The 14761-nt window shown below is 37.4% G+C and overlaps 1 protein-coding gene across 2 annotated transcripts in view; it reads right to left on the reverse strand.

The window, feature by feature from the left end:
• vps9d1 (VPS9 domain containing 1) overlaps nt 1–14761 on the reverse strand; it is a 39836-nt gene that overhangs the window by 14768 nt on the left and 10307 nt on the right. For both annotated transcript variants that reach the window (XM_042496572.2, XM_042496571.2), the window contains exons 6-13: nt 12861–12923; nt 12372–12424; nt 10636–10723; nt 10279–10364; nt 6993–7141; nt 5414–5776; nt 4499–4628; nt 218–423 (exon numbers count right to left, since the gene is read on the reverse strand). In XM_042496572.2, the coding sequence (XP_042352506.2) occupies nt 218–423; nt 4499–4628; nt 5414–5776; nt 6993–7141; nt 10279–10364; nt 10636–10723; nt 12372–12424; nt 12861–12923 (1138 nt within the window). The remainder of the gene's footprint in view (nt 1–217; nt 424–4498; nt 4629–5413; nt 5777–6992; nt 7142–10278; nt 10365–10635; nt 10724–12371; nt 12425–12860; nt 12924–14761) is intronic.

A 14761-nucleotide genomic window follows, 5' to 3' on the forward strand; every position in this document is an offset into this window, starting at 1 on the left:
TTTTGCGTAGGAAATTATATTCACTCCTTTTCACCTTGCAGATACTCTGAGAAAACAACAGTCTGAAGCAGCTAAGACGAGAGACAGCACCAAGGCTGAGGTCATGGTAGAAAAGGGTGGATTGCCTTCTTTGGGTTGAAATGATACTCTCTAAGAGAAGCTCTCTGTCCCGAATCAGCCTTGTGTGAGGAAAAATAAAACAATCGGGCTGACTCACCAATACATTCCAACTTCCTCTGTGGACAGCAGTCTTTAATGAGTAGCTTAAGCTCCTGAACAGCAGACTCATATGGACAGGAACCTTGAAGTGTGGCAGGGTCTTTGGGGAATAGTTTTGAGGGAACACCTACATCTCCAGGTGAAGCGTCACGGTACAACTTCATACTTGTCTCAAAGGCCTGCTCCCTTTCCCTGTGGACCCTCCTGAGAAAGAGAGACAAGAGATAAGACTTGATTTATCACACACCAGGGAAATTCACAGCAGCTCAAGAGGCAGAAGCAATAGAAAAAAAGGCAAAAAAGAGATTGAAATTAAAATCATCAATTCAGATCAAAATTAAATAGCTGATGTGCTAAAAAAGGATAAATATATTACCAAAAAAATCAAGATCAAATAATGTAAAATCAAAATACACTACATACACCTTTCACTGTTACAGATACTGTATGTAAATGATTGATGGTTGCACAGGATAACTGAAATACACACATGGCATGTTGTATATTTACTGTAAAAATATAGAAATAGAGCCTATACATATTACTGCACGGCAAGAGGTTATGGCACAGTAGGAGACTGCAAAGCTCTGTTGAACAGAAAGATATCAAAAATACGAATATGTAGTACATATGTATGAGTTTTTATGATGACTATGAATAAACAGAATATATATAAACTGAGGTAGAAATACGGCAAATTTTCTGTAGTGTTGTAAGTAATGGATAATGGAGGCAGAGAAACAACAGTGTTACAATAAGTTAAATTGTCTTTTTAAAGAGTCTGACTGTTGTTGGAATATAAGGTTATCAGACTAAAAAACACAGGCAGGGAAAGCATGTCAACAATTGGATATTTGTATGCGAGGCACACTACCAGGCATTTTGGAAGAAGAAAGGTATTTTCAATAAAGTTTCTGGTACTGACTTGATGGGTAACTTTTTCAACTCTGCCCCTATTGTTATTTTGTTTTTGCCAATAACATGATCAGAGATCAAGTCTCTGGCAACATTATGCTACAGATCCCTACAGAGATCACCCTCTTTGTTATTTGGCTGAAACAGCCCCGAAATCGTCACCATCCAACCGACAACACTGCATTTACATAAAGAGTAAATTTATCATCATAAAAACACACTTCTATGGAAAATCTACATAGAAAAAAGCTTTTCATGGAAATCATCTCTGCAGAGAATAACAATATGACCCTGATGGTGATAAAAAAAAAAGTCAAAAAAATCTATATAATCAGCACAGTTTCAAGGTGGTTCTGGAAGGTTCTTGAGTTATGGCCAAAAACATGTTGTATTAGGCCATCGTGACCTTGACCTTTGACTACCAAATGCTTATCAGTTCATCCTTGTTCACGAACATAAGATGGATGCAATGTCACAGTTACATTGACCTTTTAAGACCAAATTCTAATTAGCTCATTGTTGAGTTCAAGTGAATGTTTGTGTCAAATTTGTATAAATCCCCTCAAGCTGTTCTTGAGATATCAGTTTGACATGAATGAGACTAATGTTAGGTCACTGTGACCTTGACTTTTGATTACCAAAATCTAATCAGTTCTTCCTTGAGTCTACTCAAATGTTTGTGCCAAATGAGAAGAAATTGTCTCAAGGTGTGGTTGAGATATCAGTTCTACATGAATGAGACCAATGTTAGGCCATTGTGACCTTGACTTTTGACCACTAAAATCTAATCAATTCATCCATGAGCCCAAGTGGACGTTTGTGCTAAATTTGAAGAAAACCTCTCCAGGCATTCTTGAGGTATTGTATTCACAAGAATGGGCCGGACATACATACAGACAAGTGGACTTACAGACAGCCCAAAACATAATGCCTCCAGCCACAGCAGTCGCAGGCATGGAGGCATTTTTTTTTTTTAAAAAAAGAGAGAGATTATGGTGCAGAGGTCTTATTTTGAATGTCTTTAAAAATTTTAAAAAGTAAATGGCTATGTCCGGATGTGGGAGAGGGAGACTGACTGAACCTCCCACTTGTTAAGTCAGTGGCTTTCATACCAGGCAGAGGGGGAGCACAAATGAACAGGGGGAAATGTGGTATGAACTCAAGTCAAATAGCTGAACTTTTTCACAACAGATTTTGACACAGGAGTCAAAGTTGCTTATATCGTTACCTATTGCGTCAATGCATTCCAATTAATGTTGGAACCAAGCAATTGTTATTATTATCATTGATTTATTGATTATACCTCTGCTCTCCCTGCCACAAAATATCAAAAGGAATGAAGGAGGTCTATGAAGATTTTTTTGGCACAATGAAAATATTTAGAAAATACAACCAAGGTGGACTACCTTTTGATTAGGAGGAAAAAAAACTTTTGTCTTTCTAAAACCAAGAGGTCTCTATTAGTGTACCGAAAATTGCATGTCACATTGTAAATGGTACTGAAATATGTCCAATGATAACATGAGAAGAGGTACACAAAATGAGAATCAAACCAGCAGTAGCTGAAGCAGAAGCAAAAGCTGGGGAGAGGCTGACATACTTAGAGTAGCACTGCCACATGCTGGTCAAGACTCACACTGTAATTCTAGGAAACAAATCATGCCAACCAGATTTAATATTTGCTTTAAATGCAGTATAATGATAAAGCTTAACATTACTAAATGCTTGAAGCCTCTGACCACTTCCAAGTCAACCATTAACATACAAGTGCTGTTAATTTTGGAAAAAGTCACATACAGACACATAGCTCATGGGAATGTATTTGAGCTCAACCTCCATAGCCTGATACTGCAACTCAAGATTTTGCTGTGTGAAATACAACTGAACCAATTCATAAATGCAAGAAGGTCAAATAATGTATCAAAATTTAAAGAGCAGTCATTTGACTTTATGTAAGCTGCTGCATGTTTGCATGTGCAAGTCAATAAAATGTAGTTTACATATGATTCCTTTGACATCACTATTTCTTTCCTATCTACCAGCAGCCACTGATTTGAGCAATTTTTTTTATTCTGCTGCCAACTAGCAATAAATTTGATTGATAAATTTCCCCCCAAGTGTGGGAAAACAACATCATGCATGGCCAAATCTGTTGGCAATGAAAGCTGAAGGCACAAATTTGCTGCCACTCTGGCTGTTTGCCTGTTGCTTTCTGCAATCTGATTGGCTGTTTGTCAAATACTGTTATTTTCATTTGCATGTAGCAGGAATAATTCAGTATTTCTTTTAAATAAAGTTGTAAAAGCTGCCACCATAATGTAGGTGTTGTCCTATAGCACACATTTGTTCACGTATGCAGTGTGGCAAAAGTTTTAGCTAGGGTGTATGTTATAAACTGCAGACTGAGTTTTAACACCTCAGGCATTCAGATATTACCATTTCAAAATGTTATCCCTCACTGTAACTGACTTACTGATTTATCCTGCAAGATAAATTTTAAAACTGGAACTTGCTGTATGAAAATTTCATATTTTTGTGTTAGTCCAAAAAATGATGCAGTCAAACACGTAACTAAACAAACATGGAGCTGTGGGAGGGACAATATCCAGCATGTTTAATCGATCATCAACAGTGCTTTGAAGAGTAAATACGGTCATACTCCAATCAAGGTCTGACTGAAACACTGCATACACTGGAGAGCATGCGCGGCGTGAGAGGTCGAAGGAGCTGAGTCCCCTTGCAGCGTGGTGTGCAGTCGTTTAAATAAGCTAAGAATTTAAAGAGTTAACTTATTCAAAACTCTAAAAAGTAAAAGAGAGCATTTAATTCCAACAGCAAGTCAAGAAAGATAGACATTCTTTTAGGATGCCTAGCATAACTCGATCTCAGGTGGCAAACCAGGTGGACATACCAAGCAGAGAAAACTCAAGGTCTGATGATTTGGAAAGTAAATTAGACAAACTTCTAAATCTCCCAGCAGCTACCAACACACTGCTTTCATTGTTGGTGAAAAGAGGCACAAGTCTCTCTTCTGCATCCCTTCTGTCTTTGTCCAAAAGTGAATTAAGTGTGGAACGAAATTCAAGAATAAATATCTATTATTTGTAAAACAAAAATTCAATTCTCAGTTGAGGTGTGTATTTTTCAGAATGCCAAAATAAATCAGATATCCTATGGATTGGCAGGTTATGTATTCTTCCATATTGGAAATCCTGGAATCAAATAGGATAATTATACAAAAAATAAATAAATAAACACTGCATATAATGATTTGCAAATACTCAGAAAAAATTACCAAGTTTAACACTTAACACTTCAAAGCATGAGGACATGTTTTTGGTCACAAGGATTTAGGCTGCAGTACCTGAAAAGAGCCACCAAGGCGCTCCACAGTGGAGTGAAGAAGGCTTCCTCTATGCTGGCGAGGCACAGGTCTTTAGAGCTGGCTGTGTTTAGACACTCAAAGGATAGCAAGCATAGTGACAGAAGCTGATCTGAAACATAAAGAAACATCCACAGCATTTATTATCCAACAACTTTCACATGGATTGTAAGTAGGGATGTCCCGATCACATTTTTTTTTTTTTTACTCCTGATCCACATCCCAGTCATTTAATGTTGAGTATCTGCCAATACTGAGTCCCAATTCAATTTATCCTCACATCTTTTGGGCAGATTACACTTCATAGATAAGCAATGTTGGCTTTAATTGTACTTGCAGCAGTGAGTAATGAGTGAGGTTGTTCAAGCTCTGCACCGCTCTCCACTCCTCCTCTCTCAACCAAGCAGGGCGGAGAAACATCATGCATTATAGTTGAATGCAAAACACAAGTCTCTCACACTGAGCTGAAATGAAACGATTGCATAACTGGTAAATAACGTAAATAAACATTCTCAAACTGTGTTTTTGTTTATGGTGTGTGGTGTTTCGTGGAAAGCCGCTGCTCTTACACACACAAGAGTTAAACAGAATGAGAGACATAAAAAGTTATGTGACAGAGAGTTGACTAACAGTGTGCTCCATGATGTAATACATTAAATTAAAACACCTGTGTGACAGCTGACATAAAACAATTGTTTGGACTGCTTTATAAGCTAAATACAGCCAATCCTGATCAGTCCAAAAATACCTTGTTTGGCCCAAATACCAATGCCTGAGATGAGATTGGGGCATCGCTAACTGTTAGTGTAAAATTCAGCCATTAACATTTTATCAACAAAATAACACATTTTCTACACATGCAAACCCGAACCTCCCATCCTCTGTCATCATAATTACCAATAGCAATATGAATGTCTTTGACGGTTGCCTTCAGGTGTTCTCTCAGTGCTCTCATCTCCAGCTCCTGGACATTTTCCTCATCCTGCTCTGGCTGCACTGAAGGATCACAGGTCAGCTCTGAATCTGAGCCGGTGTCATCTGCGCTGCCGTGGGGCGGGGCCCAGTCCAACTGGGTCAGGAACTGCTCCAGATCTTCAAATGAGTTCTCCCGATCAACCGGAAGCTGTGTTCGAGGCTCCTCCCCTTCCTCATCATCATAGTTGGAGTGGAGGTGGTGAGAGAGTGAGGGGGAGAGTGACGAGCTGGTGCTGAAGCTCTGGCCACCAACGCTACTGCCCCTGGTTGATTTTTTCTGGGTCTCTATGATCAATAACATTTTCACATAAAAAAATGCATTAATGCTAATGAAGCATCCATTAGTCATCACGATCCAACCCAGTGACACTCAACTTACGGCCTGCAGATCAAATCTGTCCCCCGATAGAGTGCCTACTGGCCCCCTAACCATTTTCTAATTCACAAATAAAATGAAATGATTCACACTAGGAATTGTTTTTATACGTTAAAGATACATAAAGTGCCAGAGTGCATGAAAACAGCATCAAAATAGTGCTTATTTATAAAAAAATGGGGAATCCCCAACATCCTAGCTAAGCTCCTAATGTCCTAAAATCCTGGAAACATCCTGAAATCCCACAAAGATCCTAAAATCCCAGAAATGCTCTAAAATCCCAAAAACTTCCTAAAATCTGAGAAATGCCCTAGATTCCAAGAAATGTCCTAAAATCTTGGGAATGTCTTCAAATCCTAGAAATGTCCTAAAATCCAAGGAACGTCATATAATCCTAACCTAAATCAAAGTGAGAGTGTAGTGACTACCATGACTTTTGTCCTGCAGTGTTTATATGTTGCCATGTCCATGTTTTCAGCTCACCTCTTTGGTTGGCTTCAAATCCAAAATTTTGCCATAATGGCACAGTTTCCTTTGAGACTTGAAGACTTGAAATAGACTTTAAGTGTAAATAAACTCTTCAAGTCGTGGTTAGGCCTGTAAGACGCATCTCAGAGGAGAGCCTGCATGGAACTGGTGCAGACAGCTGTAAGATGAAAACTGGAGCTAATCTGCTGTGCTATAGACATGGAAGTGGAAAAGCACGTCTAATATGCTTGCGGCTTTGACACTAAGTAACTCTACAATGGCTTGTCTCCTCACCCCAAAAATACAAATGGATTTCTTAGCAGTAAATTACAAATGGTCTTAATAGTGATTTGGTTAGTGATGATTAGCGAATCAGGATTAGTAGATGATGTACAGTATAAATCCTGCTTCTTTTCTTGCGTTATACTGTATATTTTCCCATGTCTCAGTAAAGAATAATATTTGGTATCTGAATGGATATAGTGGCTAACTTTCACTGATACAATTTCCTAATCTGGTTGGCAATTTCCTAAGTTAAGAATAAAATCACCTGATATAAAACAAAAACAGTCAGAAGCTGTGAAAATGAACAAGACAAATGTGAACCAAATCTTTACCAGATCAGCCCTCCTCACAAATACCTGCCTCTGCCCCTACCTGGATGATTCAGGTTTTGAGTGCTGCGAGAAGGCCTAAGCGGCAGGGCAGGACTCCGGGGAAAGCCTTTACTGACGATGGGGTAGAGCCTGTTGTAAATTCGGTACTGGTATTTCCTCAGCAGCTTCACCACTGGGTGGTCAGACTGGCTGAGGACAAAATATAAATGTTAGCTGATGCTCGTTTGACCTGAAAATGTGACATGTCCAGTTACAAATGATATGATGACTGCATGTCCAATCATATATATATTGTATGTAAATTAGAAACAAATTAAAAATTAGAGACAGCAATTGGGGTATTTAAGGAATGTGTTTACACTGATTTCCCTTTTTTAAAACACTGATATATATATAAAATGTTGCAGACCATAACTTTTCCTTTTTTCCCGACAAATATTATATATATTTTTAGGATGCTTGAACAATTAAAGGTAAGGAAGACTGGAATGAACGACATACATATTTGAGCACAAACAGATTTTTGTAGTTAATTGATTTAAAGGAGCTCTATGCGAAATTCAGGGGGGACCAGATATGTGCTGCTGATACTGTCCCAATATCAGCGGCAACCTGTTAATAAGCGCAATGTAGAACAGCGGAGATGAGCTAGCCAGTGTGATACACACATACACTGGCACAAATGATCATTCGTATATCAATAACTCACCTAAATTTTATTCAGTAAGGCTGCCCCTTGAAAGTCGAAGAGTTGAAAGATCAATCAAAGCCCCTCAGTCGACTGAGATTGCTCCAAGCTGAGCAGATGTTTTTCTCTGTGCAGTGTACCTCTGGAGACGTTTTGGTCCCCAGTTATAGCTGCGGAGTGAGTGCTCCTGACTCTGACACTACTCTTTGCAGCTGGGTTAGAAGTGGTGAATTCAAAGCTTACAGCAACTTAATATGATACAGTGTCTAGCTTTTGTTGATATCTAGTGTCTGCAAAAATGTTGTTGCACCTTTGGGATTTATTGTTAGCACCGTTAGCTTGTTAACTATATTATGTGAATGCTGCTGTCACCCTAAACGTCCCAAGGAGCCCATTCAGACATTAAAACTTTGTATGGAAAGCAAAACTAATCAACAAATATTTGTATTGAACTGCCAAAGCAAAGCTGACTGGCATAAAGCTGAGTCAGATAGTATTTAGAAAGAAAACTTTTCTCACATGCCTCCACGGTGAACAAAGATTTCAAAAATGGCTAACATCCTTGATAAACTGAAGTTAAACTGGGCCCTATTTAACAACAGCAAAACTTATCAAAACATCCATTTACAAACTCTCACACAACTCCTGCGGTATAATCAAGGTTATATTTATGCAGCAGTTTATTCAGTACTCTGCAAACACAGGCATATCTGCTATTCAAAACACTTCTGCATAAAAGGGCAGGCGTGCTACTCATCAGCGCCTGAGACCGTCAATAAATTGGGAATGTTCTCTTTTTTTTGGATTCTTCATTCACCATGGAGGCATGACAGAAAAACAAAGTTTTCTTTCCAAAAGTGAGTAATTGACAAACAAATGATTATTTGGGGTGTGATGTATTCCCTTAAGAGTATGTAATTTCAATCTTGTGTCATGCTAACCTGAGCCATCTCTGAAGATAACAAAAGGGAAACACAAACACTTCTGAACCATCCAGTATTGACAGGGCTGATGCAACACAACCAAGCAAGACTGAATCGACCTTTTGGACACATCAGAAAATCAATTGGTGTGATGACAAAACAAAAGCTGTCATTCAGATTAGTTTCTAAATATAAACACTGCTATATCTTTAAGTATGATGGCTGTATGATAGAGGCGGACCGATTATTGGCTGTTATTCAGCATTTTTAAGATTAGGCGAATCATTATGTTTTTTGTCAGATTCCAAATAAAAAAAATTAATTTGCCCATCAACACTACAGAAGGTTACTGTGCCTCTGACGGGGAAAGATGAACGCTGCCTGGGGCTGCAGCGGTGAGTACAGGGAGCTGTGTGTACAACATAAGGAGGCAGATATTACTGACGTTGGAATAAACATCACAAGCCACTCAAGTTGCAAAAACAGCCAGAGTTTCCACTAATAACATTCTGCTATGGCCTCAAAGAATATAAAAACACAAAAAATGTAGGTATTGATGTGCTTTAACTCCAGTTTAATGTGGGTTTAATGTGTATAAGAACTGTAAGGAGGGAAACAGGGAGTGAGACAGTGCCTGGATGCGCACAAGAGATGCCACCAGATACACTTCAGTTGCAAATATCAGTTTATCAGTCTCCTTGATTAATAATCATCAGTATCAGCCCTGAAAAAAACATCGTCGACCCCAACTGTATCAGCATGTGTTGTATTCCTAATTGATAGTATCATGGAGAATCTCTGGCTGAAATGCAGATTCAAGCTGTTTGAACACCAGTTGAGCCCTCAAAACCGATCGGGAACCAGGGTCTACAATCAAGTTACGCTGTCATATTGAAGTTTAGTTTTTATGAAAATATTCTGCAATTGTTGTATCACAGAAATAGAACGAGTGTAGAACAGACATTGAACTATTTGCTGTGGCCATTTGAAAAGTACAAAAGAAATGTACGATTTTTGTTACCTTGACAACACACGTCACTGCGGCACTTAAGCGCATCACATTCAGTAGTTCGAAAACTCAAAATACAACTGTACACCAATAAGTTTTTCTCTTTCACCACACTAAGATTAACATCCAAAAACTTTATTCAACCTGAACAGAAACAAAATAAAACTCACCAAAACGGTCGTAGTTAGTCCTGTTGGTTATCTTGTTAGTTAGGTAGCAAAATGTTCCAAGAATCAGCAAATTTGGTTTGATGGGAGTAAACCCTTAATTCACCAAATAATAATAATAATTATCTTTTCTATAACCTAATCTAATTACTCGTTCTTCTAAGGCAGCTATAGCTTCAGTTTACATGTTTCAACAGACATGCAATGATTGGCAAAGGGGAAAAAATAAGGGAGATAATTTAAAAGTAATGAACTGCTTTTTGGAAGAAAAACAGATGCTACTTCTCGCTTGCTCATTTGGCTTTTAGTGCAAGACTTTACCTCAGCTAGTTTGTGACTTGCCACATGTCTGTTTGTGTGTACAGAAGTTAGTCCACTACAAAAGTTGCAACAGTACACATTATATCAGCTGCTGTTCTACTCACATGCTATTTCTATGGTTTGTATGAACAAGAACTTTCAGAGCCGGAGAAGGTCAACAACACAACCACAGACATCACTTTAAAATACCCTGAAATGGTCATGTAGCGAGCAGTTACCTGAGCAGGTAGGAGACTAGACCTGACACTAATGTGACATCATCAGGATTCTTCCTCAAGTTGGCTTTCCACAGTTTGGGCCATTCCTAAAGAGAAAAATAAAATCTATAAATTGTTGGCAACTATATCTATAATTCCATACAATGCTGATGAGTGGATTCATTTTAATTTAACAGATCATTATAAAATTGATCAATGCCAGATTTGACATTTAAAAGATTGAGTTGTTGTGTTTTGGCATTTCATCTAATCATATTCTGAATACTACGAGTAACTAGAGGCATCACTTTTCTGCCTGGTAAATTGTTATGCCATTTAATCATTAGTCTTGTCATATTCATGGTGACACAAACTCACATGGTCTTGCTCATATTCCAGTACGTTGGTATAGAGAACCCGCTGCTCCTGCTCCTCTGCAGTCATTGCCCCAGATGCTGCAAATCTCCTGTAATGACAAAAACACAAGAAAAATATTTACACATCCTTACTTGCAGGCACACTGTACATGCAAACTTTGGGAGTACTACCATCATAGTCATGTGAGTAAGAATGTCAAGGGTCATTGGTGCTTTTTTTGTCTTCACTAAGGAGCTATAGTATGAAACCTGCATCTTACAGGTTTCATACATATTGTTACCAATACCTTTCCAGGACTTTTCCATGACTTTGAGGCAAATTTTGAAGACCATGCATTCCCTAAAAGAACCATCTATACTCTGTTTTGATTTTTTCCATTACTATATAATACCCTTTTTTAAATACTAAATTAATGAATTCATAGCAGGATTAGACTTATTTAAATCATTTATATTGGAAACAAAATTCCCATTCCAAAATTTTCAGGGAGTAGTTAGGTTTCCATGGCTTTGCCAGATTTTTCATGACTGTGCAAACCCTGGTTTTGTGTTTTGAGTTTGCGTAAAAAACCAGTTTATCTAAAATTAACCAAATCATTATCACTAAACAGCTAATATAATTTTCATTTTCTTTATAAATTGGTCTGTAAGTTATACAATATACATTGCATGTTTACTGCCTTGATCACTAAAGTCTATATACAAACAACAGAGGAAGGACATGCTGATTTATTCACATATCTGTGTTGACTGAATGCCACATACAGTCCATGTACTAGACTTTCATATCTTGCCTTCATCCAGTTTAACTGAGCCTTCGTTAAATCACAGTTTGAAGATGTTAAACAGAGTTTTACCTCTGTGTGATATTGAAGTGTTTTGTTGCTTTGTGAAATAAAAATAAAAAAGTGACTGTAAACAACCTTTAAAATTGTGTGACTCTTGTGTGACTTGAATGATTTCCAGACCTCACTGAATCGTTTCCAAGAAATGATTGAGTGCTTCAACCTTACATAAGAAAAAAAAGACAGATAACGCCACAGGGTCTTTAGGGAGCAGCAAGTGTGTAAGCCAGGAATACTTTGAGGCCACTTATTGCAAAATGACTGGAGGCCAGGGGCCAAGCAAGGCAGCCCAATGCATGTCTCAAGCATTTTAGGACATTTCTTTGATTTTAGGACATTTCTTTGATTTTAGGACATTTCTCGTACTTTAGGACATTTCTCTGATGGATGTTTCTAGGATTTTGGGACGTTTCTACACCTCTGTCTGGGGGAACAGGGGATCCTCCACTGGCACTTTTTTGATAAACAAGCTCTATTTTTGATGTTGTTTTGAGTGGATACTCTGGCACCTTATGTATACTAAAAGTACAGAAACAACTTACTTTTTTTTTTGTGAATTGAAAAATGGCTGGGGGGCAGATTTGGCCTGCAGGCTGTAAATTAAGTATCATTGGTGTGAGTGCATTAATTTCATTTCAAAGTTTAGAAGATGCTGTAGGGAGCTAACTTGAGACAGAGAAACTGTATGATCTTTTGAAGACTGAATATACAGTTCACAATATTTGGACAATTATATTAAGTACGCAAACAATATCTTTGTCAGCTCCCTTTGTTTTTGTGTTCATTCGTAAATAATCTATTTTGAGGTGGTTAAAGGCTAAAGACAAGAGCTAAAAACCAGAAAAGGTTTAAACTCATTCAGTGCAGTTTTGTTATATAAATCGTGGTGTACCTGTTGGCCTCTTCCTGTAGTCTCAGTCTTCTCTCTTCCATCTTCCGCTGGAGCTAATGTTACGACAAACATTAAGGAAACCTCCGAACATCACAAGGGTCAGCTATAAGTAATAATGTCTTTGACTTAAAAATAGAGGCATCATATTATTAACTTGTGAAGGAGAAACCAGCAAACATAAACATTATGTTCTGTAAATATCAATATTTTACAGCCACAAAAGATGATTTACAATAACTATTCCAAGGTGGTCTCTATGTCATCTCATACCCATTTAATATTTACTATTTATCCTTATTCACACATCTCACACTCACGGGATTTGGAAAGTTTGGAAAATGTTATTAATTAGGACAAATCAAGTCCTAATTGATAACAGTATGTGAGTGAAGCGTCAAACATTGCATGGGTGAAAAATGTTGAGAACAACAAAGACGGAGACTTCTACAACACAGTTCAAACAGGACACAGCTGACATCAGAAGGATACAGCATCCTGCCTGGCTTTGGCTATGATGAGGTTCTCCATCATCTGCCTCTGGAGAGAGAGCGTCTGCATTGGAAAAAAAGAAAATAAATGCTTTAATGCAACTAGAGAAGCATTTCACTGCTGGAAAATGGTCTTTTCTTAGAACCGAGCTGTCTATGCAGTAGAAAGATGAAAATACTTTTGAAATTGCTTCTATTTGGGATGTCTGTTGCTATTGCTGTTTACTTTTACTTGACTGATGTGTCTGTGTTTCTTTTATTTCCTTTCTTTTTTTCTGTCTATTTTCTCCTTAAATTGTTTATCTCTGTCATAGTCCTACCCCTTTTTCCAATTTTATTTATTTTTGATTAATTTATTCATTTATTTTATTGTGGTTATTCGAGTTTTTCACAAGTTGTTTGGGTATGCAACAATCCTTCCGTGACCACTTTATTCTTCTGTTGTGTTTCTAAAAAAAAGAAATTTTTGTATACTTGACCCTTTATACATAGAAGTGCATAAAATTGTATACTTCTGCAAAACCCAATAAAAAAAGTTGGAAAAAAAAAAAGAAATTGCTTCTATACAACCAGACAAAACAGAGACAAAGGACTGTGGCATTTGCTTTTTGCTGAAGAGGTAGAAAAACCTACAACTGCTAGAATGCAATGCGCCACATCTGACCAAAAAATGCTTCCACTTGTGGGCAACATAATAAGAGCTCGTCAATTTTAGCTCAGGAAACAAAACAATCTAGAAATACAGTTATGGTTAATTAGTAAGCTAAATTATGTTTCTGAAAACACTTCAGCTGAGGAAAGGCAACGCAGGGACAGAATCTTGGTTCATGTTTGATCAACTCTGCCAAGTGTTTAAGTTTGATCTTAATATTTTCAGCACTAGTTTTCACAGTAAATGGAACAGTGTGGCGCCCAGTAATTTTTAACACTAACTTACTGAAAACATGTTAGGCCTGAAATAGATATTGAAGTAACAGTAAAGAGAGTCTCTCTCTCCCTCTCAATCTATACTCTTTGAGGCTCTGGTACACTAAAATGCAGCTGTAGTTTGAGCAATAGAGCTGGCAAAAATCAGGATTTCAGCTGGGAGATGAGCAGGGGGAGCTGGGCGCTGGCAAACTTGGTTGAAAATCAGCAGTGTATCCCTTTGAAATGTGACCAAGCAAAACTATCCTGTAAAGTTGTATTCATATGTGAATTGTTTTGCTAAGAGATTAGCTTATGGCCATTCTATAAATATTACAAGGAGAAACAAGATGTCAGGCAGTTAACATCAATGTATTGGGGTAAAAGTGAAACAAATCCAATGTGAAGCCACCAAACTCTATTACCAAAGTTAGAAAATAATTCCTTAATTTCACCCTTGGAAACCTGGAGCACCACAAATCTTCTTGTTCTGCTTTTAGATGCTTTTCATTTTGGTTGGTTGCAAATTGGTTTGATTCCTTTCAAAAACGTGGGGGGAAAAGTAATGAGCAAAGAAAGAAAGGTTCCACAAATGGCAAGAAATAATCAGATTTAGAAAATTATTTTTTAAAAGCTGGAGAAAAATGTCTAGGGGGAAAAGAAGAAGCTAAGGCAACACTATGTTTATAGCTAATTATCAAAATTATTTTAATTTTAATTATTTTATTATTATTAAAATTTTCAAGGTCCTTTTCTGGGTCATTTCCTTTTTTTGTGCTAATTTTAAATTTAAATTTAATTTTCAGGTAATATTCTTGTACTTTTTACTAATTTCTTGCTAATTTGGATGTCATTTCGTCTTTGTTGCTCATTGCCTTCTTCCCATGTTTTCAAAACATGTTTATAATGCATATAAAAAAAATGGGTTACAGAATTATAGTAATTTTTTAAGCATTATTCCAGGTCATTTTTTTAAAGTAATTTACAAGTAATTTT

The sequence above is a fragment of the Plectropomus leopardus genome, chromosome 7 (genome assembly GCF_026936395.1).
Source record: "Plectropomus leopardus strain MGB_pleo_1.0 chromosome 7, ASM2693639v1, whole genome shotgun sequence".
NCBI lineage: Eukaryota > Metazoa > Chordata > Actinopteri > Perciformes > Serranidae > Plectropomus > Plectropomus leopardus.